The sequence below is a fragment of the Ogataea haglerorum genome (genome assembly GCF_019207285.1).
Source record: "Ogataea haglerorum isolate 81-453-3 chromosome Unknown 81-453-3_NODE_7_length_556738_cov_96.333754, whole genome shotgun sequence".
In the NCBI taxonomy this organism is placed as follows: Eukaryota; Fungi; Ascomycota; class Pichiomycetes; order Pichiales; family Pichiaceae; genus Ogataea; species Ogataea haglerorum.
Window position 1 is genome coordinate 240,846 of NW_025065157.1, and position 24,465 is coordinate 265,310.

At 55.5% G+C, this 24,465-nt stretch overlaps 19 protein-coding genes across 19 annotated transcripts; 9 read left to right on the forward strand and 10 right to left on the reverse strand.

Annotated features, from left to right (window-relative positions):
- Window positions 1-302: 302 nt before the first annotated feature.
- Window positions 303-680, forward strand: KL911_002806 (uncharacterized protein; the record flags this gene model as incomplete). The annotated part of the gene is made up of 1 exon (XM_043197916.1): window positions 303-680. One exon carries the CDS (start codon window positions 303-305, stop codon window positions 678-680), a length of 378 nt encoding a protein of 125 aa, XP_043054404.1.
- Window positions 681-853: 173 nt separating this feature from the next.
- KL911_002807 (uncharacterized protein) lies at window positions 854-2,176 on the forward strand (the record flags this gene model as incomplete). Its single annotated transcript, XM_043197917.1, has 1 exon — window positions 854-2,176. The coding sequence occupies one exon, from the start codon at window positions 854-856 to the stop codon at window positions 2,174-2,176; it is 1,323 nt and encodes a 440-aa protein (XP_043054405.1).
- Window positions 2,177-2,224: 48 nt separating this feature from the next.
- Window positions 2,225-2,557, forward strand: KL911_002808 (uncharacterized protein; the record flags this gene model as incomplete). The annotated part of the gene is made up of 1 exon (XM_043197918.1): window positions 2,225-2,557. One exon carries the CDS (start codon window positions 2,225-2,227, stop codon window positions 2,555-2,557), a length of 333 nt encoding a protein of 110 aa, XP_043054406.1.
- A 23-nt stretch (window positions 2,558-2,580) lies between these two features.
- KL911_002809 (uncharacterized protein) lies at window positions 2,581-3,468 on the reverse strand (the record flags this gene model as incomplete). Its single annotated transcript, XM_043197919.1, has 2 exons — window positions 2,581-3,247; window positions 3,389-3,468. 2 exons carry the CDS (start codon window positions 3,466-3,468, stop codon window positions 2,581-2,583), a joined length of 747 nt encoding a protein of 248 aa, XP_043054407.1.
- A 200-nt stretch (window positions 3,469-3,668) lies between these two features.
- On the reverse strand, window positions 3,669-5,086 carry KL911_002810 (uncharacterized protein; the record flags this gene model as incomplete). Its single annotated transcript, XM_043197921.1, has 2 exons — window positions 3,669-4,891; window positions 5,038-5,086. 2 exons carry the CDS (start codon window positions 5,084-5,086, stop codon window positions 3,669-3,671), a joined length of 1,272 nt encoding a protein of 423 aa, XP_043054408.1.
- Window positions 5,087-5,424: 338 nt separating this feature from the next.
- On the reverse strand, window positions 5,425-6,207 carry KL911_002811 (uncharacterized protein; the record flags this gene model as incomplete). Its single annotated transcript, XM_043197922.1, has 1 exon — window positions 5,425-6,207. The coding sequence occupies one exon, from the start codon at window positions 6,205-6,207 to the stop codon at window positions 5,425-5,427; it is 783 nt and encodes a 260-aa protein (XP_043054409.1).
- Window positions 6,208-6,395: 188 nt separating this feature from the next.
- KL911_002812 (uncharacterized protein) lies at window positions 6,396-6,877 on the reverse strand (the record flags this gene model as incomplete). Its single annotated transcript, XM_043197923.1, has 2 exons — window positions 6,396-6,653; window positions 6,716-6,877. The coding sequence occupies 2 exons, from the start codon at window positions 6,875-6,877 to the stop codon at window positions 6,396-6,398; spliced, it is 420 nt and encodes a 139-aa protein (XP_043054410.1).
- A 66-nt stretch (window positions 6,878-6,943) lies between these two features.
- On the forward strand, window positions 6,944-7,665 carry KL911_002813 (uncharacterized protein; the record flags this gene model as incomplete). Its single annotated transcript, XM_043197924.1, has 2 exons — window positions 6,944-7,030; window positions 7,168-7,665. The coding sequence occupies 2 exons, from the start codon at window positions 6,944-6,946 to the stop codon at window positions 7,663-7,665; spliced, it is 585 nt and encodes a 194-aa protein (XP_043054411.1).
- A 141-nt stretch (window positions 7,666-7,806) lies between these two features.
- On the reverse strand, window positions 7,807-10,805 carry KL911_002814 (uncharacterized protein; the record flags this gene model as incomplete). The annotated part of the gene is made up of 2 exons (XM_043197925.1): window positions 7,807-10,416; window positions 10,617-10,805. The coding sequence occupies 2 exons, from the start codon at window positions 10,803-10,805 to the stop codon at window positions 7,807-7,809; spliced, it is 2,799 nt and encodes a 932-aa protein (XP_043054412.1).
- A 190-nt stretch (window positions 10,806-10,995) lies between these two features.
- KL911_002815 (uncharacterized protein) lies at window positions 10,996-11,655 on the forward strand (the record flags this gene model as incomplete). The annotated part of the gene is made up of 1 exon (XM_043197926.1): window positions 10,996-11,655. The coding sequence occupies one exon, from the start codon at window positions 10,996-10,998 to the stop codon at window positions 11,653-11,655; it is 660 nt and encodes a 219-aa protein (XP_043054413.1).
- Window positions 11,656-11,796: 141 nt separating this feature from the next.
- KL911_002816 (uncharacterized protein) lies at window positions 11,797-13,662 on the forward strand (the record flags this gene model as incomplete). Its single annotated transcript, XM_043197927.1, has 1 exon — window positions 11,797-13,662. The coding sequence occupies one exon, from the start codon at window positions 11,797-11,799 to the stop codon at window positions 13,660-13,662; it is 1,866 nt and encodes a 621-aa protein (XP_043054414.1).
- A 92-nt stretch (window positions 13,663-13,754) lies between these two features.
- On the reverse strand, window positions 13,755-15,755 carry KL911_002817 (uncharacterized protein; the record flags this gene model as incomplete). The annotated part of the gene is made up of 1 exon (XM_043197928.1): window positions 13,755-15,755. One exon carries the CDS (start codon window positions 15,753-15,755, stop codon window positions 13,755-13,757), a length of 2,001 nt encoding a protein of 666 aa, XP_043054415.1.
- Window positions 15,756-15,972: 217 nt separating this feature from the next.
- KL911_002818 (uncharacterized protein) lies at window positions 15,973-17,283 on the reverse strand (the record flags this gene model as incomplete). Its single annotated transcript, XM_043197929.1, has 1 exon — window positions 15,973-17,283. The coding sequence occupies one exon, from the start codon at window positions 17,281-17,283 to the stop codon at window positions 15,973-15,975; it is 1,311 nt and encodes a 436-aa protein (XP_043054416.1).
- A 589-nt stretch (window positions 17,284-17,872) lies between these two features.
- On the forward strand, window positions 17,873-19,333 carry KL911_002819 (uncharacterized protein; the record flags this gene model as incomplete). The annotated part of the gene is made up of 1 exon (XM_043197930.1): window positions 17,873-19,333. The coding sequence occupies one exon, from the start codon at window positions 17,873-17,875 to the stop codon at window positions 19,331-19,333; it is 1,461 nt and encodes a 486-aa protein (XP_043054417.1).
- Window positions 19,334-19,408: 75 nt separating this feature from the next.
- On the reverse strand, window positions 19,409-20,653 carry KL911_002820 (uncharacterized protein; the record flags this gene model as incomplete). Its single annotated transcript, XM_043197932.1, has 1 exon — window positions 19,409-20,653. The coding sequence occupies one exon, from the start codon at window positions 20,651-20,653 to the stop codon at window positions 19,409-19,411; it is 1,245 nt and encodes a 414-aa protein (XP_043054418.1).
- A 129-nt stretch (window positions 20,654-20,782) lies between these two features.
- On the forward strand, window positions 20,783-21,529 carry KL911_002821 (uncharacterized protein; the record flags this gene model as incomplete). Its single annotated transcript, XM_043197933.1, has 2 exons — window positions 20,783-20,856; window positions 21,076-21,529. The coding sequence occupies 2 exons, from the start codon at window positions 20,783-20,785 to the stop codon at window positions 21,527-21,529; spliced, it is 528 nt and encodes a 175-aa protein (XP_043054419.1).
- A 15-nt stretch (window positions 21,530-21,544) lies between these two features.
- On the reverse strand, window positions 21,545-22,255 carry KL911_002822 (uncharacterized protein; the record flags this gene model as incomplete). The annotated part of the gene is made up of 1 exon (XM_043197934.1): window positions 21,545-22,255. One exon carries the CDS (start codon window positions 22,253-22,255, stop codon window positions 21,545-21,547), a length of 711 nt encoding a protein of 236 aa, XP_043054420.1.
- Window positions 22,256-22,868: 613 nt separating this feature from the next.
- Window positions 22,869-23,438, forward strand: KL911_002823 (uncharacterized protein; the record flags this gene model as incomplete). The annotated part of the gene is made up of 1 exon (XM_043197935.1): window positions 22,869-23,438. The coding sequence occupies one exon, from the start codon at window positions 22,869-22,871 to the stop codon at window positions 23,436-23,438; it is 570 nt and encodes a 189-aa protein (XP_043054421.1).
- A 50-nt stretch (window positions 23,439-23,488) lies between these two features.
- KL911_002824 (uncharacterized protein) lies at window positions 23,489-24,289 on the reverse strand (the record flags this gene model as incomplete). Its single annotated transcript, XM_043197936.1, has 1 exon — window positions 23,489-24,289. The coding sequence occupies one exon, from the start codon at window positions 24,287-24,289 to the stop codon at window positions 23,489-23,491; it is 801 nt and encodes a 266-aa protein (XP_043054422.1).
- Window positions 24,290-24,465: the final 176 nt, after the last annotated feature.

A 24,465-nucleotide genomic window follows, 5' to 3' on the forward strand; every position in this document is an offset into this window, starting at 1 on the left:
GCTAGTATCAGTTATTCTTGCACAATGCCAATTTTACGTAAAATGTTTTGTTTTGGCTTGCAGGAGCAAGTTTAGGCTGATAATGTAAGGGATTACTAAGCAGAAAGGGGACGCGGGCGGGCGAGGAGCGGCGGGCGCTGGGAACAGGGCGGCGCACTGGTTCGATTGGCGCTGTGGCGGGCGTCGACGTCTGGTGCAGTCTGATTGTGTGGCAAGCACGAGCTTTATTCTGGAGAAGCCCCGGGCCCAGATTTGTCTAATATTTTTTTTAATAAAATAAATATTTTTTCCGAGTTTTCACCATGTCAGACGCACCGATGGAGGACGTGGTAGACGAGACGATGAGCCAGGACGAGGTGGATACCGAGAAGATCAAGCTGCTGCCCGGCTCGACCCCCGACGGCACGGCGGCATCGTTCCAGATCAGCGACGAGGACCACACTCTGGGAAATGCGCTGCGGTACATGATAATGAAGAATCCAGAGGTCGAGTTCTGCGGATACTCGATTCCGCACCCGGCCGAGAGCAAGATGAACATCAGAATCCAGACGTACGGCGGCATGAGTGCTGTTGAGGCGCTGCACAAGGGGCTGGACGATCTGGTGGACCTGTGCACGCATGTGGAGGACGTTTTCGGGGAAAAAATCAGTTCCAGAGACTACAGCACCGAGGAGCCGTAGGGGAGTGCTTTAGAGGGCTACATAGTGAGCCAGAGGCCAAACGTGTATTTTTAACGATGACTTAGATACGGTAGCTGTATTTCTTTTCCCGCTCCGGGTAAGTAAAATTTTTCTGCAGTAAGAAATAATTTTTTTATCAAATTTTTTTATCTAAACAAATTATCCCCTTTAACATGTCGTATACTAACAACAACAGGAATAGCTACCGGACGTATGGCGGTGGAGACAGAAGTAGGTTTGGCAGAGACGATCGCAATGGCAACTACGGACGCAGAGACGATTACGAGCTTGGTGCAAATTTGACCAAGCCTAATTTCGATCTGAATACTTTGCCCAAGTTCGAAAAAAACTTCTACAAAGAGGCAGAGGCGGTTGCTTCGCGGTCGGAAGATGAGGTGGCTGCGTTTAGAAAGGAGCACGATATGACGGTGTATGGAAGAGACATTCCTAGACCTATCACTTCGTTCGACGAGGCTGGGTTCCCAGACTACGTTCTGAAGGAGGTGAAGGCGCAGGGATTCCCTAGTCCTACCGCCATCCAGTGTCAGGGATGGCCAATGGCCCTCTCCGGACGCGACATGGTGGGAATTGCTTCGACTGGTTCTGGAAAGACCCTGTCGTACTGCTTGCCGGCTATCGTGCATATCAATGCCCAGCCCCTTTTGCAACCTGGCGACGGTCCGATCTGTTTGGTTCTGGCCCCAACGAGAGAGCTGGCTGTGCAGATTCAAAAGGAGTGCTCCAAGTTCGGGCGTTCCTCCAGAATCAGAAACACCTGTGTCTACGGTGGAGTGCCGAAGGGCCAGCAGATCAGAGACCTTGCCAGAGGAGCCGAAATCTGTATTGCCACTCCTGGTCGTCTTCTGGACATGCTGGACTCTGGCCGGACAAACCTGAGGCGTGTGACGTATCTGGTTCTGGACGAGGCCGACAGAATGCTGGACATGGGATTCGAGCCCCAGATCCGCAAGATCGTCGACCAGATCCGTCCAGATAGACAGACGCTGATGTGGTCTGCCACCTGGCCGAAGAGCGTCCAGACCCTGGCCAGAGACTACCTGAACGACTACATCCAGGTCAACATCGGTTCTTTGGACCTGGCCGCCTCGCACAACATCAAGCAGATCATCGACGTGTGTTCCGAGTACGAGAAGAGAGACAAGCTTGCCAAGCACCTGGAGACTGCGATGCAGGACCCGCAGGCCAAGGTGATTGTCTTTGCTTCGACCAAAAGAACGTGCGACGAGATCACGGCGTACATGCGGAGCGAGGGCTGGCCAGCGTTGGCTATTCACGGCGACAAGGAGCAAAGGGAGAGAGATTGGGTTCTGAGCGAGTTCAGGTCCGGACGGTCGCCTATCATGGTGGCCACGGACGTGGCTGCCAGAGGTATCGGTAAGTTTTCGCATGGGAAGCGCCCCGTGCCGCTTTTCGCTTGGCTACACTTTGGTATAGAAATATATTCGAGTTGGGCGGAAAGCACTTGGTATTCGTAAACTAACGCATTAGACGTCAAGGGAGTCACCACGGTGATCAACCACGACATGCCGGGCAATGTCGAGGACTACGTCCACCGGATTGGAAGAACGGGACGTGCTGGCGAGAAGGGAACGGCCATCACGCTGTTCACAGAGGGTAATTCCGGCCAGGCCCACGACCTCATCACCATCCTCAGAGAGGCCAAGCAGGAGATTCCTCCGCAGTTGCAAGCGTTGGACAAGAAGGGTAACAGAGGCAATGGCTATGGCTATGGCAGAGGCCGCGGAGGATATGGCAGAGGCCGCGGAGGCTACGGCAGAGGTGGCCGTGGCGGAAGAGGCGGCGCGCGAGGCTTTTCTGGCAGCAACACTGCACCGCTGGGAAACAGAAGGTTCTAATAGATTATAGATCCGTTATACAGTTATTCGTTATTTTGAGAAAGTAGGCCTGAGTCTGCTGGTTCTTCGGGCTGTTCTGACTGTTCTGACTGTTCTGGCTGTTCCTGCTCGCTTTTCGGCTGCGCCACGCGCGGGATGTTGGACGCCAGATACATGGTGTTGGTGAGCACCTGGAGCTTGATCCAGGGGTGGTTTTCAAACCAGTACTTCTCCACCACGTCAGGGTCCGTGAGGTCCTCGTCCGTGTGGAACGCGCCAATGATCGAGCTGACCTCGTCCTTGCCGATGGCGTGTTTCGGCGCCGGCTGGTCGATCACCCGCTGCACGCGCGAGCCCAGCGTGGCCGCGTCTCTGAGCGACTCGGCGTACTGTTCGTGGTACTGGTTGAACTTGGCCATGATCTTGGAGTGCAGCACCTTCTCGACGTCGGCACGCGTCAGGTACTGCATCCAGATCAGGTCAAAGTACTGCGAGATGGTCATGGGCATGTAGTTTTTCGGGCCCAGCCAGTACGTGCTCTCCTCGCCGTCCTGCATGGCCTTGTCTCTGGCGAGACATGTTTCCACGTAGAGCGGGTTTTCGTACGGCCTCCATGCGTAGCTGAGCTCGTGCGAGCCGCCGAGAAAGAAGGCAGACCCGAGCACAATGCGTGCGAGCGACGACGAGTAACGGCGGAGCGCAGGCAGGCCTCTGAGCCGGGGGATGCGCACGATCAGCGCGGCGCCGACGTACGACTGCGCAAGTCCCATGAGCGCGCGCAGCGTCGTGCAGTCGTGCGCGGGCGCCAGCGGGCCCCACAGCGGCAGGTTGGGCAGGGCGTAGCGAAAACACCGTTTCTCGACTTTGTCCAGCAGGGTGTCGTTTTCGTCATGCAGCTTGCGGAATTCCCAAAACTCCACGTCTGTGTTCATTGCAATTGGGCGGTAGGAAGAATGCAGAGGGATGGGAATGGTATAAATAGAAGAGCTGAGGAGAAACGATTCGGTGCACAAATATTTCAAGTGAATTATTTCACCTACAATTTATTTAATTTGCATTTTTAATTCAGGGATGGGATTTTTAGCCTGTTTGTTTACCTTCTCAGTTATGAATCTGTTTGGAATATACTCATTTATTTAGAAGTGTCGAGAACGTATCTGCCCATGATCTTGCCCTCCTCCATCTTCTTGAAGACCTCTGGCAGCTCGGAAAGACCAGCAATCTGGAATGGAGATCTGACAAGGCCTCTGGTGAAGAAGTCGACGGCCTCGGTGGTGTCTTGTCTGTTACCAACGTAAGATCCCTTGATCTGGATGGACTTGACGACGTGCTCAAAGACAGGAGACTCGCAAACAGCGCCGGCTGGAAGACCAACCAGCACGACCTTACCGAGTGTTCTCACGTACTGACAGGACTGAGAGATAGCAGCTGGAGAGACGGAGACGTTGATCACACCGTGCGGACCGCCGTTGGTCATCTTCTGGATGGCAGAAACAATGTCCTTCTCCTTGGTGAAGTCGACGTAGAACTCGGCACCGAGCTTCTTGATGAACTCGCCCTTCTGCTCGCCGCCGTCGATACCCAAAACTCTCAGACCCATGGCAACGGCGTACTGGACAGCAAGAGAGCCCAACCCACCGGCAGCACCAGAAATGGCAACAATCTGACCTGGACGCAGAGCAGCAGTCTTCAGGGCCTTGTAGACAGTGACACCAGCACAGAGAATAGGAGCAACAGCAGCGAGGTCAGTTCCAGGAGGCAGCTTGGCGGCCTGGACAGCGTCGGCAGTAGCGTACTGCTGGAAAGAGCCATCGTGCGTGTAACCAGACAGGTCGGCATCAGGACAGTTTGGCTCGGCACCCTGTTGGCAGAACTCACAGCCCATACACGAGCCGTTCAACCACTTGATACCGGCCAAGTCGCCGATCTCGAAGTTCTTGACGTTCTCACCCTTGGCAACGACAACACCGGCACCCTCGTGACCACCCACAAGTGGGAGTTTGACCGGCAGTGGCCAGTCACCCTTCCAGGCGTGCAAGTCGGTGTGGCACACACCAGAGTACTTGACGTGGACCAGAATCTCGTTAGGCTTTGGCTTTGGAACTGGGATCTCCTTGTACTCAATTGGGCCGCCGTTGGTCTCGAAAACGCACCCCATCTGAGTCTTTGGGATGGTTGGAGCAGACGCAGTGGAGAGTCTGAAGACCTGCTGGACAACAGCAGGCTTGGCTAGCCGAGCGAATTGGTTTCTCAAAGCAGCAACTCTCGAAATGGACATCATGGTTGGCGCTGTTTTTGCAAACAGGCTGGATTTCCAGCGATATAAATTCTTGAGCGTTGGACGTCGATACACGTCTGCGGCACGGTCGGACACCCAATCACAACGGGCCAAAATTTACATCTGCATGATATACCCCGTTTTAGACACCCCACTCTCTCTACCGACACCCCCGCTGTTTTGGCGAGCCATGATTGGCCGCGAAAAAATTCCATGTCTGGACTCCGTCTCCGGTGCCAATCGTCCGCGGCTTGCAACTCCGTGCTCGTCATTGCTCCTGTGCAATCCGGCGAACAAAGGCTCCTTTAGCGCTGTTCCATCTCTTTCCCGAGCGCATTTTACAGCCACGGGGGGTGCGAGAAACCCCCCTCGTAAAATTGGCACACGGCACAACCGGGCGGGGGAAAATAGAAAAGGGGGTGTCTCTTGTACCCCGGATTCGGATGCTGCTTATCGCACCCTCACTTCGCCCGGCCGGCGCCCCCATCACGCTACATACTACAACCATCTATTCCGGACGGTTTTGACAGCTGTATTTGTGTGCTCAATACCATATACTGGTCCCGCTTCGAGGACTCACAACACGAAAATACCTCCCGCGCTTACGTAATCACTGCTCCTCGTTCTGCGCGTAGAAGAAGTTGACAGCAAGCAACTGCAGCTCGTTTTTCTGGCTCCACTCTTCGGCGCCCCATCCCGGGACACCCGTGCCCCAACAAGCGCGATCTGCAGGCGCTTCCGGCTCGACCCCTGGCTTCTGCTTGTACAGCAAGAACACGTATCTGTGCTTGCCGGTCTTTGGTGGAGGAGCAGGGCCCATGTAGGGGACGAGGACTTCGCCATTGAGGTTTGTCGTGGTCAGTTGCTCCTCTATCTGGGATATGTCGACCGACTTGTTAGGGTCGAAGTCGTTGAGCTTTATATTCTTCACAACGTAGTGGCAGTACTCCGACCACTTCTCGTCGCCCTTTGTCGGTGCGTCTGGATCGGTGAGCACCAGGGCGAATCTGTCGGAGCTCGAAATCGAAAAGTCCGGGTCAGTGTCTTTCGAAAGATTGAGTGTAAAGGCCAAGTCCGGCTTCTGCTGGGTCTCCTTGACGGCGAGCGTGTTTCCCATGGCGACTTCCTTGTCCGGGCCGTAGGAGATGATCAGGAAGCCTTTAGGAGTGAAGGAGTCGGAGTGGATGACGGTTGGGACGACCTCGCTCTTTGTCAGGGCGTCCTTGATGGAGTTGGAGATCGTGACTAGTCTCATTTTATTGTTTATAGTAGGACGGCAGAGTGCTGGTCTGTAGCTTAGAGCTGGTTTAGGAGCAAGATACGAAGAATATCTGAGAGAAACTAGTTTGGTGCCTCGATTAATTAATTGTCCCAGTTTTAATTGGGAGGCCATAGCAACTGAGGGGCAGTGGATAAAGATTTTCTTAGAAAATATTCGATGTAGGTGCGTATTATTCGAGAGCTATGGGTGTTACCAGATATTATTCAATGGTGCTATTCGCCAATATCGTAGGATAGTTCGTTCTGCGGTCATCTTGCTAGTTATGTAATGTAGATTATGGCGTTGCGGCCGCCTCAGGGTCAGTGCGCACCCCGCCCGGCCACCGCAGCTATCTCCACTTCTCGTCCTGGATGAACCTGATGAGCGTCGGGCTGCCCGTCTGCAGCAGCGGGTGGCCCGCCACGATGTTCAGGAACCGCTCGAGGCCCTGTCTGCGCTCCTCTATGAAATCGTCGTTGAAGCGGTTGTTGTAGTTGAGCAGCGACTTGTCCGGCAGCTTCGGGATGACCACGCGGGTGGTCTCCTGCTGGAGGATCTTGCGGAACGCGTCGAACTCGCTGAACCGTCTGCGCACCCGCGAGTACCGTTTCTTGAACGCAGGGATGTTGGTGCGGCACACGATCTCGTAGTCGGTGTACATGTTGGTCGACTTGTTGCCGTGCGTGACCGGGTTGACGACCTCGAGCTCCAGGAAGTTCTCCGGCTCGCCGTAGAGCTCGTCGAACGTCTGCTTGTGCTGTTTCGGGCCCAGGGACGAAAACGACTGGAACGGGTTTGGCATCGAAACGAAAATAAATAATTTGGAATAATTGCGAAATATTCACCCAAACACCCGTTCCAGCTCATCATGGCCTTCGAGGAATTTGGAGACCAGCAGTACGCCATGGCCCGCTACAGCGAGATGCCGACACACCTGGACGAGGAGGGCATAGGCGTCTCGGACGATCTGGAGGAGGAGCTCTCGCCCGAGAACGGCGAGGCGGACAACGGGCCGGAGAACGACGCCGAGGACGACTCGGACGAGTTCGGAGGCCCGTCCGGCGCGTTCAGCAACGTCGGCCAGGGCCTGAGCGGCAAGTACAAAAACATGATGATGCAGTACTGGCAGGAAACCATCAACTCGATCGAGCACGACAACCACGACTTCAAGAACCACCAGCTGCCGCTGGCGCGCATCAAGAAGGTGATGAAGACCGACGAGGAGGTCAAGATGATCTCTGCGGAGGCGCCCATCCTGTTTGCCAAGGGCTGCGACATCTTCATCACGGAGCTGACGATGCGGGCGTGGATCCACGCCGAGGAGCACAAGCGCAGAACGCTGCAGAAGTCCGACATCGCGGCCGCGCTGCAGAAGAGCGACATGTTCGACTTTCTGATCGACATCGTGCCCCGCGAGGAGGAGAAGCCGCGCAAGAAGCACTCGCAGCACCTCGCGAACCTGCAGAGCCCGATCGACCCGGACTACCAGATGCGCTACCAGCAGCAGTACATGCAGCAGGTGTACTCGCCGATGCCGATGCAGAAGGGCGACAACTACGAGTACTAGCCTCGGGGGCCCCGGTTACGTAACGGCTTATGTAACGAATTCGACGTATGTTCTGGCGACGCAGCCCGCCCGAGAGGTGCTAATTAATGCGCACGTGGGCAGCCAATTTTTTTTTTTACCCGCCTTCTGAACCCTTGCTCGTGTGACCAGTTTCCTTTTCAGTTTTAGTGCCAAGATCCTGCGTCATGAAATTCTCGCACTCTTTGCAGTTCAACGCCGTCCCCGAGTGGAAGGAGCACTATCTGGCGTACTCGGCGCTCAAGAAGCTGATCTACGAGCTGCAGGAGCTCGTGCTGGAGAACGACAACTCCAACGCGGCGTCCTCGAAGCTGGCCACGGCGCACACGTCCGACAACGACGCGCGGTCGAATCTCGCCGGGCTCGAGCTCTCCGGGGTGGCCAGGTGGAAGGTGTCGCTCATGGACAAGATGGGCTCTCTGAGGCGCAAGAAGGAGGAGTCGACGACGGAGACTCTGGAGCTCGAGTCGATTTCGGAGCAGGAGACGCTGGACCTGGCGAAGGTCGATCTGGACAAGGTGTCGCCGACGGCGGTGTTTGAGACGGCTCTGCTGAAGGAGCTGCGCAAGATCGACCGCTTCTACACCGCGCAGGAGAAGGAGATTTTCGGCGAGGTCGACCGGCTGCTCAGGGACCTGCACTACTACAAGGAGACGCAGGAGGACCTGCAGCGGGTGCGGACCGGCGACGTCGAGCGCGACGCGGGCGACGATGACGAGGACGACCTCGAGAGCACGACCGCGTTCTCGACGCTGCTGGGCGACCGCGAGCTGAACCTCTCGTTCCAGCACGAGGTGAGCTACAAAAAGCGCATTGTGCAGGCGTTCATCGAGCTGTCGGAGCTCAAGTCGTTCATCGAGCTCAACAAGATCGGCTTCAGCAAGGTGTGCAAGAAGTTCGACAAGGTTCTGGAGCAGCAGATCCGCGAGCGCTTTGTCGAGTCGCTCGGCTCGCGGTCCGAGGTGTTCAGCGCTGCCGCGCTCGTCAAGATCGACGACTACCTCGACGAGCTGGTGGAGGTGTACGCGGGCGTGACGCGGGACTCCACGGAGGCCGCGCGGGCGTTCCTGCGCAGCCACCTGCGCGAGCACATCGTTTTCGAGCGCAGCACCGTCTGGAAGGAGATGATCGGCATCGAGAAGGACAAGCACAACGCCAAGGGCTCGAGCGTGCTGACGGGCGACGAGGCAGAGCTCAAGGGCATGTTCCAGGTCGAGATGTACACGGTCGACGTGCCGTGGCTGCCGTTCCGGCTCGGCGTGCCGCGGTTCCTGTTTGGCTGGGCCGCGTTCAAGATCGCGCTGGCCATTCTCGTGGGCGGCGTGCTGCTCGGCGTCAAGACGCTCAACGACCGCACGCAGAGCAACTGTCTCGCCATCGTGGCCGTCTGCGCGATCCTGTGGGCCACAGAGGCCATCCCGCTGTTCGCCACGTCGCTGCTCGTGCCGTTCCTCGTGGTCACGTGCAACGTGCTCAAGGACGCCGACACCGGCAAGGTGATGGGCGCCGCAGACGCGTCGACCTACATCTTCAGCACGATGTGGAACTCGACGATCATGCTGCTGATCGGCGGGTTCACGCTCGCGGCCGCGCTGTCCAAGTACAACATCGCGCGCATCGCGTCGTCGTACATCCTGTTCTTCGCCGGCACGTCGCCGCGGCGCATTCTGCTGGCCATCATGGTGGTGGCGCTGTTCCTGTCGATGTGGATCTCGAACGTCGCGGCGCCCGTGCTCGCGTACTCGCTGATCGCGCCGCTGCTCAAGAGCCTCCCGACAGAGTCCGGCTTTGCGCGGGCGCTCGTGCTCGGCATCGCGCTCGTGTCGGACGTGGGCGGCATGAGCACGCCGATCTCGTCGCCGCAGAACATCATCGCCATCGAGACGCTCCAGCCACACCCGTCGTGGGGCAACTGGTTCTCGTTCTCCATCCCGCTGTGCGTAATCGGCCTCTTTGTCGTGTGGCTCGAGATGATCCTCACCTTCAAGATCAACAACGTCAAGATCAAGCCCATCAAGCCCATCAAGACCGCCTTCACCCTCAAACAGTACTACATCTGCTTCGTGTCCGTGCTCACCATCGTGCTGTGGTGCGTCGAGTCGCAGCTCGAGTCGCGGCTCGGGTCCTCCGGCGTGATCTCCATCGTGCCCATCATCGCCTTCTACGGCACCGGCCTGCTCACCACCACCGACGTCAACAACTACCCCTGGTCGATCGTCCTGCTCGCCATGGGCGGCATCGCGCTCGGCAAGGGCGTCAGCTCGTCCGGCCTGCTGCACACCATCGCCACGTCGCTCTCCGAAAGAATCCACACGTACCCGGCTATCGCGGTTCTGGCGATTTTCGGCGTGCTCTGCGTCGTGTTTGCCACGTTTGTGTCGCACACTGTCTCCGCGCTGATCCTGATTCCGCTCGTGCAGTCCGTCGGCCAGGAGCTCGGCGACGAGTTCCTGCTCGTGTGCGGGATCACGCTCATTGCGAGCGTCGGCATGGCGCTGCCCATGTCGGGCTTCCCGAACTCGATCGCCATCTCTATGACCGACGACCTGGGCAAGCGGTATCTCTCGACGAGCCTGTTCATCTCGCGCGGCGTGCCCGTCTCGCTCGTCATGTTTGCGATGATCATCACCGTCGGCTACGGCATCATGAGCAGCATCAGATAGAGAAATGCACGTTTGTAGAATCAAAAAAAAAAGCTCTGCCGTCCCCAGGAATCGAACCTGGGTCGCTTGTGCCACAAACAAGAGTACTAACCACTATACTAGAACGGCATATCAGCCGGAAAACCGCGCAGGTATCCCCTTGTCGCACGCACGGGCCTCCGTTCTGCCCCTGCCAGCTACAAATACTATTTTTATTTTTCTCTCGCCTCACTTATGGAGTACATATACAACCCGCACGACGGGATATACTACGAGGTCCGGCCGCTCCTCGAAGAGCGCGCCGACAACTACACGGGCTGCGTCTCGTGCCCCGCGCTGCCCCCCTGTCCCGCGTGCGACTTCACCGAACAGTGCGCGCAGTCGGCCGGATCCTGCTCCACCTGTCCCACGCGGTACTGCGCTAATATCACGTCGAGCCTGGTCCCGCCGTCCAGCACGCCGGCCGCGTCGAAGGGGCCGAGCTCGGCGAGAGTGGGCGGCATAGCGGGCGGCGTGGCTTCGCTGGTGTTTGTGATCCTGTGCGGCCTGTTTTACCTGCTCTACAAGAAGTGGTACAAGAAAAGGTACCCGCACGGCTTCTTCTACTACTACGAGGACGACGACGACGACGACAAGGAACAGCTCGTGGCGAGCCCGCGGCAGCGGCGAAATTCGCAGTCGACGCTCACGACGATGACCAACTCGGTGCTCACCAAGGCGTCGAACGTGATCAACGTGACGTACATCCCGGGCGTGACGATACGCAACGGCAGCGCCAAGCTCACAAGCAGCCGTGCAGGCGGGTCCTCCAACGGCAGCAACCGCGCGCTGAGCGTGTACTCGAAGGAGACGTACTTCAGCGACCTCGAGGCAGCCTCGATCCACGGCGGCAACGTGGTCACCAGAGGCGGCGTGCCGCGGCTGGTGAACGTCGAGGAGGACGCGTACGACTACGAGCCGCCCAAGAGCCGGTTTGTGCTGGAGGAGACGATCGAGGAGGGCGAGGACGAGGACGAGGACGAGCCACAGACGGACTCGCGGACCGGGACCTCTGGCGGCACAAATGCCGGGTACGGCCCGCTGTTGCTGCGCAGCAACGACGACGTGCTCGGCAGCAGCGACGACTCGGACCTGGGCGACTCCGACGAGGAGAACATCGAGTTTCTCACCACGCAGCACAGGAAAGAGCAGCAGCACCACGCGCGGCCCGGCGGCGACACTGTCTCGCTGGACATTCCCCTGGAGACGCTGGGGCGGGCCGACAGCAGCGAGGTGATCCTGGAGGTGGATCTGGACGTGAAGGACAGCGGGTCAAATCCGTTTGAGTCTCCTCTGGATTTGCAGAAAAAGTAGTTTGCGACTAAAATTTTCCACCTGTGTTGACAAAATAAAAAGTATTGTAAATAAAAACAAAAATCAACCGACTCCACAGCTCTCTTATTTGTTGGTCTGCAGCACCCGATTGGCCCAAAAGTGTTCTCTAACAAGCGCAGCATGAGCGAAAGAAAAAGGTTCATCAATGAGGATAATGAGGTGAGTACCGGCGCAGGGAACTTGCTAACACATCAGGTATTCGACGACCCCAACGACCTCATTAACCAGGTTATCAAAAACCTCGCGGTGCCCCCAGACAACATCCCGACGACCGTCTCGCGCGTGTACAACAACGAGCGGAATCTGAACAACGAGGTCCAGGCGTACGCCAAGATTGCCGGCAGAGACTGGACCTTCTACGTGAAGTCGCTGAAAGTGCTCATAGGCCGCAACACCGACTCGCACGGCGCCGACCGGCACGAGGACAAGGTCGACATCGACCTGGGGCCGTCGAAGGTGGTTTCGCGAAAACACGCGTCCATCTCGTACAATCTGGAGGAGAGACGGTGGGAGCTCGTGATTCTGGGGCGCAACGGGCTCAAGATCGACGCCCAGCGCATCAACTCCACGTCGAACGGCTCGGGGCCCATATTTCTCAACTCGGGCAACATCATCGACATCGGCGGCACCCAGATGATGTTCATTCTGCCCGACGCCGTGCCGGTGATCTCCAACTACTTCCTCTCCAACCTCAAGAACAAACGGCCCAAGTCGGCCGTTTTCAGCAACTCGAGTGCGTCGCTCTACTCCACAGACGTGTATGCCAACAACAACGTGAAGGGCTTCCAGATATACGAGAAATCCCCCGCAGCCAACGACCTCTCGTCGCCCGGGCACACCATCAAGGGCTCCGAGCAGGACTACTCCAAGGACGACGCCAAAGACCTCAAGCCGCCGTACTCGTACGCCACCATGATCACACAGGCGATCCTGTCCAATCCACAGGGCATCTTGTCGCTGTCGGAGATCTACGACTGGATAGCGAGCCATTACGCTTATTACAGGCACAGCAAACAAGGGTGGCAGAACTCCATCAGACACAACTTGTCGCTCAACAAGGCGTTCGAGAAAGTGCCTCGGAAGCCCAACGAACCTGGCAAGGGCATGAAGTGGCAGATCAGCGAGAGCTACAGGAAAGAATTCCTCAAGAAATGGGAGGAGGGCACCCTCAATAAAGTGAAAAGAGGAAGCAGCGTTTCCAGACAGCTTCAGATGCATCTCATCAAAAACAGAGGCCTGCCCGACTCCGGCCGCTCGGCCATGCCGGCCACCAACCCGACCGCAGACTTCAACATGTACAAACGGCCCGACCAGCCCTATTACGAGTCCAAACTGGCGTCCGCTGCACCGCTGCATCCCGAGCCCCACGAGGCCCTGAATTACATCACTGCTGCAGCAAGCTTGTCGAACAGCAGCGTCCCGCCAAGCAGCGCTCCTGGCTCTACGTCGGGCCCGTCGTCCGCCCCTAATCAGGTGCCCAAGCCGGAACTCTCGTCGCCCATCAAGCAGCTGGGCGCACCCGAGTACAGGACCAACTTCAACGGCTCTGTCCCGCCTCTGGCCGGCAGAACAGGCTCCCAGGAAACGCCTGGCTCTGCGATTAAGCCTCCTGCCACCAACGCATCTGCCTCGTCGGGCAATGCCCTGTTCCCGCCAGCAAGCCCGAAAAAATACCAAATTAGCGCGCTGGAGGCTTACACACCCGACAGAGGCACGTCACGCCACCAGCTAGACCCGCCCTCGTCGTCGCAGTCACACCCGTCGGTCAACTCGTCGCCTGCGCTGTGGAACTACGTGCAATTTTCCACCCCGCTGGGCGGCCCCTCGTCGAACGGCAACCAGCAGCAAAATAGCATGCAGTCAGGCGCCACGAACAACCGGTCGCCGGCCAAGATCGAGTTGGAAAGCCCCCTGCGAGACAGAAAGGCCGATTCGCAGGTCGGCGACCTCAAGGATGTGGATCTCGTGAAAGGATTTAAGCAATAGAGAGATCATTAATGGTAATTTATGTCATAACGTAACAAAGCAAACGGGACTCATGACATCGGCGTATGTACAAGCTGGTTTCGATCCACGAATCACTCAACATCCATAAATTGATAGTAGCCGTTGAGATCCATCGCTGGCCTTTTTAGCGGGTCGCTCACGGGAAAGGGCTCCAGCTCCGCTGCGAAGAAGCTGGATGTTTTGCTGGACGACGGTGCCGCCGGCGTCAGCTCGTTCACGTCCAGCAACTTGCCACTTTCGGAAGGAGGTCCCAGCCAGTAGTCCGTAAAGTTTTGGTCCTGGGTCAAAATGGTTGCAAACTCTTTTTCGACCGGGCCTGTAAACTCGCCGTTGTCCCCGAGCGACGACGGCGACTCGGCCTGGTCCTTGTAGGTGCCGTTTTCGTCGTCCGTCAGGAACCTGGAGAAGTTGACTGTCTCCTTCGGCGAGAAGTCCAGTGCAAAATTATTAGCGACTGGCAGAGCACCGGAGCCCGGTCTGACCTGCAACTTCGAAACGTCGATATTCTCGCGCAGAAGAACCTCCGAGCCGTACAGGAACGGCGTGCTCGCGTCTGGGTTCTTTTCGGAGGATATCAACTTGACTTTAGCAGCCACAGTGTCCAGCAACTCGGTGTCGATGAAATGGTAGCACGAGATGGCCTCAAATTTGGCCAGGATCAGCTTGAGCATTTTAATGTTGATGTTCCTGTGATACAACATCGAGTTGAACATGCCGAGCATACTGCCCAGAATCATCACGACGTAGTTGCGCACAGGCAGACACTCCTTTGTGCTCGCCTCGAGGTCACCCCACATGCTCATTTCCATCAGGTGGTTGAGCAGCTTGACCATCGACTCCAGCTGGTAATCAGACGGTTTCTGGAAAAATCTGAGTTTTAGGCCGCAGTAGTGTAGCACCATCAGCACCTTCATCTGCGAGAGAAGTATCGCGTTAATCTGGTCGCAGTTGTCGAGGACGAAACTTCTTTTCTTTTTCAGGAGCATGATATCGTGCTCTTTTTTTTGAATTTTGAATAGCACCTCCATAATCAGGTAGTTGTCCTTTCTCAAACTGAGTCTGGAGTCCAGAACGCGCACAACAAGCGACAGGAAGTCGTCCGCCGGGTTTATCTCCTTCGCCTGCAAGTAGGCCTGCGGATTGAACTTGTGATCAAACACCCTCATCTGCTCAAAACTCTGCGACATGATCGGATGCATGTCCGTCACCAGGCACTTTAGCACGTAGAGACTGTCAAATTTCCGGACTAAAGAAGCGAGCTCGGGATGATGCGAGTAGGTGGTGAACACCTCGGCGGAAATTGAGAGCCATTCGTCGCGCTCAACGAATCGGGTCTCCATAAATAGCCACAGAGCCATGAACTTGGTTTTGCCGCGAGAGTATTTCGTAAGCTCGCGATAGTCCCTGATTTTGGCGACCAGCGCAGACACCATCGCGGGTCTGTCGATGGTGGCGTCGAAGTCGACAAGACGCTTGTGTTTAGGGTCGTAGGTGTAGTCCAGGGTGACCAGGCTTATAGCACAAGTCAGCATCACCACCTCCATGCTATGGAACGACGTGTCGAGCCTTTTCAACTGCCCCAGCAAGTCGTCCTTGTCGAGCTCAAAGTACACGTGCTGTTTGAGGTCGAAAAAACACGACACGAGGTGGTTCAGCAGATGCATATTCAGCACCTTGTCGTCTAGTATTTCCGGCAATTCCACCGGTCTGCTCGTGACCAGCGTCATGTGACTTTCGTGGAAACAAGGCACCGTGATGTAGCTCGGTGCGGCATCGGCCCGCTCGAGCGCCTTCTTCTCCAATTTGAAGATGTGGCCGGCCAGCTTTATGTTCTGCTTGCGCAGCTTCTCCACGTCGGACATCTCTTTCTCTTCCTCCTCCTCCAAAATTCCCAACTTGGGTTGCGGTGGCGAAATTTTAATCGATCTAAAGGTCTCTGGGTACTCGCAAGTGAGCTTTTTGCCCTCGCAGTTTTTACAAACCACCCCGCGGTCACATTTGATCTTGCGGCGGCGACACTCCAAGCAGGAGACGGGGACGGATTTCTTCACCTCTATAGAGTGCCTTTTCATGTCAACAGAAATTCGGATCACCTGGAATGTAGCTTGTATTTATAATTCATCATCTAACCTATGCATTATTCGGAATTTACGTACCTTGTAAACATTAAAGGGTAGAGTGCCGACGCCTATCTCCGAAGCCGTCGGGCAAACTACCGGAAGTAAATGTTATTTGCGACACTCCTCCCACCTCTAAGTTATAGCCGCATGATGTTATTAATCCACATTGTTATCTTTCTTGTGCCGCGTCGATACGGCTGGGGGCCTGAATAGTGACTCTTTCCACAATAGGCGACTCTGCGGCTGACCCTGGGCCTTCTGATTGCTCATCTATTGTATCGTCACTAGCGTTGTCATGCACCCCGTGAGCATTCGGCTCAGCACCCTGTGTCGTATCGTCCTCAGTCACGTCCTTCGGCTCTGATGACTCTGTGCCCCGGTGTCTCCGTTGCAGCCTCTCTGTCCTGGACGCCTGGTACATCTCCTCTTTCAGCTTCATGCGCTTCTGCGCCCGCATTTCTGCAGCATGTGCCCGCAACCGCTCCTCTTCCTCCCGTTTCTTTTCGTCTTCCTCCTGTTTCTGTTTTTCCTTGGCTTCCAGCCGAGAAGAGCGTTTTCTGTTAGCCAGCAGCGCCTGCATCTGGATTTCGCGTCGCCGTTGCAACGCCTGCCGTCTTTTTTTCAGGTCGTGCTGCGCCACCTGCTCCACAAACCCTTTCAGACTCCCGTACAGCTTGTACTCGTGCGACGACGTCTTTTTGCCGGCTTTCTGCTTCAGCTCCTTCAAGTACTGGTCAAACTGGTAGATCCCCGCCGTCTCGCACCGCCACTCCACCAGAACCGGCTCAATGTCGGCAAACGTCTCAGCAGGATCGCGAATCGCCTTCTTCGCGTCCGCCCGTCTCTTCGGAACCTCCATTGACGGATATTCTGTTTTGCGATAATACACACGCGAATCCTCCAGAACGAACCACTCGTTCAGCTCGCGGTCCTCCGTGTACGCGTACACGGGTTCCAGCCGCAAATCGTGCTGCGGCTTGGCGTACTGGTCCACGCTCTTGCGGAAATTGTCTCTGCTCTTGATGTTGGCCAGCTGGATCAGGTTGTGAAACAGCTCGGTCTTGCCGATCAGGTCAAGCGCAAAATAATCTATCGGGTCGTACTCCTCGTAGTAGCGTGCGGAAACGTGGTTCAACGCGTCGTTGACCTGCGCATCAAAGTTGTCCAGCTTGAAATTGGCCAGATACTGGACCATCCGCGTGACGAACGTGTTCACAAAAACAGGGCTCGCAATGCCCAGCAGCTCCTCCTCAAACGTCTCCACATCGAAGTTCTCTGTGATCTTCACCAGATGGCGCAGGAGATAGATCCACTGGACCACATAGGCGTATCGGTAGTCGTTGCGCAATTCGGTCAGTCGGTTGTGGTACACGGGGTCCTCGATGAGCAGGGTGGGCGGAGTCTTCAGCAGGACTGCACGCACGTCGTCGGCCACCAAATCGGACAAAGTCTCGGCCGGATGCGTGCTCTGGACAGGCATTTGGAGGCCGAAGTAAATAAAGACGAGTTTTTGAATACGCAGCTTTTCTTCTGCGGAATCGACGCGTCGACTCCGGAGACTTCCCACCTCGCGCCGAGATAATTCTAGAAGGATCGACGCCGGCTTACAAATCGCGCCGGGTTTAGAGCTGCCAGGCTGGAGTTAGCGCAGAAACATGGGGCTGTCATTTTAGCGGTGAGTCAAAAAGACTCGATTACAAATAAAATAGATTCAAACTTAGTGATAAGTTCTTCTTCTTACGTTTTTTCCCTACACCACATATAAGCCTATCGGTATTGCGCTGTGACTCAAAGCGACGTTTAGAGGCATATCGAAGGTTCTGAATCCCACATTTGTTACAACTATCTGAGGGGTTGCTATAAGATAATAAAAAAAAGACAACTACACAACTTCCAAGCCACACTGACCAAGCCAGTTGAAGGTTACCAGCCTGATACAAATTCACAACTAGGCCAAGAGGTTATATTTGCAAAATTTGCACACTGATTAATAATACACAAAACACCCAACGGAACCCACCGGAAATAGTAAATAAGTTTTTTGCTGTTTCAGCTTTTCATTGCTCACTATGACCTCTACATTGAAGCGCACTCTTACGGATATTATGGAGGACGAGCTGTACTCGCTGCCCCAACAGGGCCAGGATGATATTTCGGAGTACATTATGTTGAACGGATCACAGGAGTCTTTCAGACAAGGCGAAGACGAAAACATAGCCCACAGCGTCCAGGATCAGGTATCGGGCTTTGGTTTGCCCCAACACCAGCAGTCCTTTTACGACAACATCTACAACTCCTATGCAAATCCGAATCTCTATGCCAACGTTTCCTTCCCTGACGAATTATACGACTACGCTCAACAAGACAACTACAGATACTCCAACGAACATGACAACATTGACCCAAAAGCAGCCATTAACACGCCGCACCAAGATGTCAAGCCATCGGAACCTGAACAGGAAGTGATGCTGATACCTCAGGACGACTACATAGCGTATGACCCCGCTCATACGGAACAACAGTTCCTGCCGGAAATCCTGCAGTGGGAGTTCAACCACAAGTCGTTTCCACAGTCCAACGAGCTGAACATATTCAAGACCGACGACGTGTATTTAGACGAGGAGTTCAGTGACGACGACGAGGACGAAGAAGACCAAAACAAGCTGGACGACATGGAAATGGATCTGGACGATTTGAGCAGCGAAAGCAGCTTGGACGAGGAAAATGACAACTACGTGAAGTCCGACGAGGTTCGAGTCTCGAACACTCCAGAACACACCGACAGCTCTATCTACTCGCTGACGACGCCGCAAACCATCAACCCAAGACTGGTTCAACAGGACGATACGATGGACAACAATGCAGCTGTGTTTGATGATGACGACGACATGGACGATGACGAAAAGAACTATTCAGACGCCAGTGACGATTTGTACACGCCGGCATTCGAGCAAAGACGCGAGAGCGTGCTTTCCGAGCGCCGGCCGCCAGTGCTTAAGTCTGATGTCCAGAAGGTTCCAGCTCCGTCATTGAGAAAACTGAAAACGTCGCGTCGGACGGCCACTCCTCCGGTAGAGGAGGCCAAGGAAGCGGAGGAGGAGGAGCATGTTTGCTACATTGCTAACCCAAAGACGGGAAAGCCATGCAACAAGAAGTTCTCCAGACCGTACGATCTGGTGAGACACCAGAACACGATCCATGCTCCTAAGCGGTCGTTCTACCGGTGTATGTTCTGCGAGGACGATCTCAGAAGACGCAACAACATGGAGTCGAACAACGAGATCGTGTTGAAGCTGAACTACCGCAACACTCCGTTCTCTGTGGAGAATTCAAACGCGAACGTTGCGAACTCGCACAACTCCAAGAAGGTGAAGTCCTCGATGGACAACGGCGAGTTCCTGAGCAACAAGACGTTTTCGCGGTGCGATGCCCTCACGAGGCATTTGCGGTTCAGACACGGCCTGAACAACCAGCAGGTCAATGACGCCATGGATTATGCGAAGAAGCATGTGGAGTACTACGAGAACTGATCTGGGCACCAGAAGCATATACATAGCATAATAAATTATTTATGAAAATAATCACTCAACAATAAATATATTTCATCAGTACGGGTAGTTGTTAGGCTCTTTGTCAGGCGTGTAGCCCATATTTGCCTGTTCTTCTGCCTTCTTCTCCAAGTACGGCATGAGAACGTCCTTGAATATCGTATAACCCCTGTACTCCTGCACGTCTTTATCCCAGCTCTTTATTCCGTTCATCAGACGCAGGGGCACGAACGGCTCCTCGCAGAGCTTGACGACCGGCAGGAAGTACGTCCTGATCGTGAAGATCGTGACTCCCGTCTTTGGCAGTCTTCTGACCGACTGTCTCTCCGACCTGAAGTAAATCTTATTGATGTCGGTAGCAGGGCTGGCTGTGTACCAGCCGACCACCTCCTTGGACTCGTCTCCGATCGAATACGACCATGCCAGATCGTCGTCTGCCTGGAGAAAGTAGTTGTTTCGCACCACAGGCTTGTCGCACGTCTGTCTGATGAAGAACTTCTCCATGCCTGCCTTGAGCTTCTCGTTATATTTCGGCACGTCTCCGCTGGTGTGGATCATGCTGAGCGGCATGCCTAGTTTATCTTTGAGTCTCCAGAACCCGGCCAGCATGATTGCGCCTGCGCGGAGAACGTACTCGCCCTTTTCGTTTTCGATCATCACCGCCAGGTCGTCCTGGACCAGCAGCGAGGCCATCAGGATCGGGTCCATTTTGAACTCCGACTTGGGAACCCCTATGAACTCGAACGACTCGCCCGTTTCGAGGTTCTCGATGCCCTTAGGCGTTGCGCGGAACAAGCTTGGGTACCGCTGGGGCAGGTAGCTGCGGAACTCCTCCAGAAGCTCGAGCACGCCGTCCCAGGCGTCTGGCGACGTGCCGTACAGATCGCTATTTTTTTCCTCGAGCCGCTGCAGCTTGCGCGCGTGGTACTTGTGCCACTCGTTATCCAGTTCGATCCAGCTGTCCCACTCCATGTTGCGGATGCCCATGGTGACGAAATAGGTGTGTTTGAACGCCCGGTACGCGATCGGCGGAGTCTTCTCGATCGACCAGTCCGGATACGGTTTAACGGGAGGATACGTGAACTGTTCGGGCGTCCAGTGGCCGAACTTCCTGTTCTTGTTGTTAGCCTTGGCCACCGGCAGCGGCTTGTACTTTTTTTGGTACACTGGGCCCGGTTCAGCAGAGATAAGGTACCTGTAGACGAGAGCAGCAGCGGCCAGCGCAAGGGCGGCCAGGGCCCAGAAGGAAGGCGCCTGCGCTGCGCTGTAGAGACGGTGTATTCCTTCGACGATGACAGCCATGCGGATAAGAGCGCAGGGTGCGCGGTTTATATACTGGCAGCAAGAGATATCGAACTGAGCCCATGCTCTCAGTTGCCTAAAGGGGAAATAATTTCCTAGATAAAGTAGACGCTCCGGCGATCGAACAGCATGGCTGTGGGAAAAAACTGTGGCAGTGCAGTGGACGTGGTCAGGCCGACCGACCGTTTAGTCGTGGACGACCCGTGTCAGGGCCAAAATTAAATAATTCTTTTTTTTTTCATGTGATCGCACAATTTTCCAGATTGAGCAAAACGCAGAACCATGGGCAACTCCTTCTCCCGTCTGCTGGTAAGTACGTCCTGCGCGGTCTAACGCTCAGCGACGCAGGAACAAAGAGGTCCGCATGGTCATGGTGGGCCTGGACAACTCCGGAAAGACCAGTAAGTGCTACATCTCCCCAGACTAACGGCAGCCATCCTGTACAAACTGAAACTCGGACACGCGCAGCAGACCGTGCCGACGGTCGGGTTCAACGTCGAGACGATCAAATACAGAAACCTCGTGATGAACACGTGGGACGTGGGCGGCCAGGAGCGCATTCGGGCGCTCTGGCGACACTATTTCTCCGGCACAGACGCGTTAATTTTCGTGATCGACTCTGCTGACAGACCCCGGCTGGAGGAGGCGAAGAAAGAGCTCTACAAGGTGATAAACGACAGAGAGCTGACGGGGTGTCTGCTGTGCGTGCTTGCGAACAAGCAGGACAAGCCCGGCAAGATGGAGCAGGCGGAGCTGGTGAAGTTTTTGGAGCTGGAATCCATCAAGAACCACAACTGGTGCATAATTCCGACCGTGGCCACCGACGGCACGGGACTGAACCAGGTGCTGAACTGGATCCAGCACAACTTGGATTGACTACGTAGCTGTACTTTACACCGTCTTCTTTGTGATTGTGCCGTCGGCGTTGCCGATGTAGGCCTGCGCGGCCAGGCCCACAAACAGCCCTGTCTCGACGACGCCGACGAGCGCCTTGATCTTGGCGTTCAGCTCGGCCACTTTGGCGGGCGGAATCTCGCCGAAATCGCAGTCAACGATGAAATTGCCGTTGTCCGTCACCACAGGCCCCGCCTTGGCCGGCAGCCCCGAGCGCACCACAGGCTTTCCGCCCAGCTTCGCCAGCTCCAGGCTCACCTTGGTGTACGCGGCCGGAACCACCTCAATGGGCACGCCCTTGCGCCAGCCCTTGCCCAGCACGCCCGTGTCCTTGCGGTAGTCTGCCACGACGACCAGCTGCTTCGAACACGCGGCCACCAGCTTCTCCTGGAACAGGCACGCGCCGCCGCCCTTGATCAGCCCCAGATTCGTGTCGATTTCGTCCGCCCCGTCGAACGCAATGTCGATCTCCGGGTACTCCTCGGGCGACCCGAGCCGCAGCCCGTTGTTGATGATGAGCTGCCGCGACTGGAACCCCGTCGGAATGCACACCAGCTCGTTCTTGTTGCTGGCCTGGCCAACGCGCTTCGCAACGTACACGACGGTCGAGCCGGACCCGATGCCGACCACCCTGTGCGTCGACAGCAGATTGTCGTCGACGGCGGCGTACGCCGCCAGCTCTTTCGATTTTTCCACCAGGTCTGCCATGCTGCTGAATCGTTTACAAAGAAAAGCTGTTTGGCGAATTTTTAACATTGTCTGTCATAGAAAAAACGTGTGGGGTAGATAACTATTCTACAGCGCAACAGCGCAGCACGCAGCCGTTCCAGCTCTAAAAAACCCGGCACCGCTTGGGTGGGGGCGACGCTGCTCTTGCGGTCGTCGGCAACAGCAACTTTGCGCGCGCACGAGGCAACCGACTTTTCTAAAAACGTGCGCGCGTCGCTGTCGATTTCGTCGGCTCCGTCAACAGCAACGTCGACACCGCCCGAACACCGCCCGCACCAGCCGCCCTCCACGTACACAACCGTGGCGCCGGAGCAGATTCCCACCACCCTGGACGAGGGGTCGAGGTTCTGGTCCACCGCGTAGCTGGCGTTGTTCTTTGCGTTTCCGGTTGACACCACGTGGACAGGAGGTACCAGCTGCCGTGTATCAGGACACGGCGGCCGCTGCTCGCGATAGCCTGCTGCCACCACGGCTGCTACGCGAAAGAAATCCACACAAGCGGGCTGCGAGACCTCTGTCGCATCACGTGCTTCCCCCCTCGATTTGATAAATTTTTCAGCAGGAAAAAAATCTTCAACCAACTTTACGTAGTATGTCTGCCGCATCGAAAGTGCTCGCCAGCGAACCATCTGAGCTCGAATTGCAAGTCGCACAGGCTTTGGTCGACTTGGAAACCAACTCTCCAGATTTGAAGGCTGACTTGAGACCTCTCCAGTTCAAGTCCATCAAGGAGATTGAGGTTTCGGGTAACAAAAAGGCTATTGTCATTTTTGTCCCAGTGCCATTGCTGACTGCTTTCCACAAGGTCCAAATCACCCTTACCAGAGAATTGGAAAAGAAGTTCCCTGACAGACACGTTGTGTTTTTGGCCGAGAGAAGAATCCTGCCAAAGCCAGGAAGAACTTCCAGAGTGACCCAGAAGAGACCAAGATCCAGAACCTTGACTGCTGTCCACGACAAGATCTTGGAGGACCTGGTTTTCCCAACCGAGATCGTTGGAAAGAGAGTCAGATATCTTGTTGGTGGTAACAAAATCGCCAAGGTTCTCTTGGACTCCAAGGACTCCTCTGACATCGACTACAAGCTGGACACCTTCCAATCCATTTACCAGAAGTTGACCGGAAAGCAAGTCACTTTCGAGATCCCAACCGAGACCTTATAAATGTTAATTAATAAAGGTGAATGAGAATATCATGAATATGCTGTAAGTCGTTACTCGTAACGTGCTGCTCGCCGGACGAACCCTTCGTACTGGAAACTCTCGCTCCGCGCAAGGCCGTCGTCCTCGTCGCGCGCTGGCGCGTTGGCCGCTGCAGCGCGTCTCATCTCAGGTGCCTGGCCTAGTTTCACCACCGCTACGGCCAGCACCGCCACAAAGAAAAAGAACTGCCACCATCGTGGCGTTCCCGATGGTTGCACCGCTTGCGGGTAGTACCGCGGGCTCGGCGACGAGCAGAGCACGTACACAACCAGCAGCCCGACAACCAGCGACGGCACGTGAACGCGCGTCGTGATGTCCTTTGTGAGCGCGACGTTGATAAACAGATCGAGGTTCCACAGCACTCGCACAGCTTGAACGACGAGTTTCACGAGAGTTACAAGTATATCTGCAGCGTTCTGTATGTTGTTGTCCGTGTTTGCTTCTGTGGCTTCTGTCTGTCTTCTGCCCAGGACGGGCTGGTCCAGCGGATGGACATTTCTTTTCTGGGGCTTGCGCGGAGTCACTTCGAACGCAATGTCTTTGATCTCACGCAGCTTTTCGGGGTCTTTCTTTGGCGACGGCGGCACCACGGGCACCATCAGCTCGCTTGTCAGCGAGTTGGTCCTTATTCTGAAAAACCGTCTGGGAGCCGAGACATCGGTGGCTGCGGTCTCTGCCGAGTCTGCAGAGAAAATGGTCGACTGGTCCGATTTCGTCGTGTCGTTCGTGTGGACCCTGGTCAGAAGCGGGATGGTCGAAAGCGACGTGGTGTTTTTGCGGAATTTGGACAGGAAGGTCTTGTTGTCGACCATGGTGGGAAGATGTGACAGATCAGGGAAAAGGAAATTATATTTAGGGTGGCTATCTCTGATCGAAAGGGGAAAATAATAAATAAGTGCTACTGCCATCCCTACACCGGTCTACTCAGATAGTGATACATTTGAATACTTTGTACGTACTTACAAAGGTAAGAATAAAGCATCTAGAA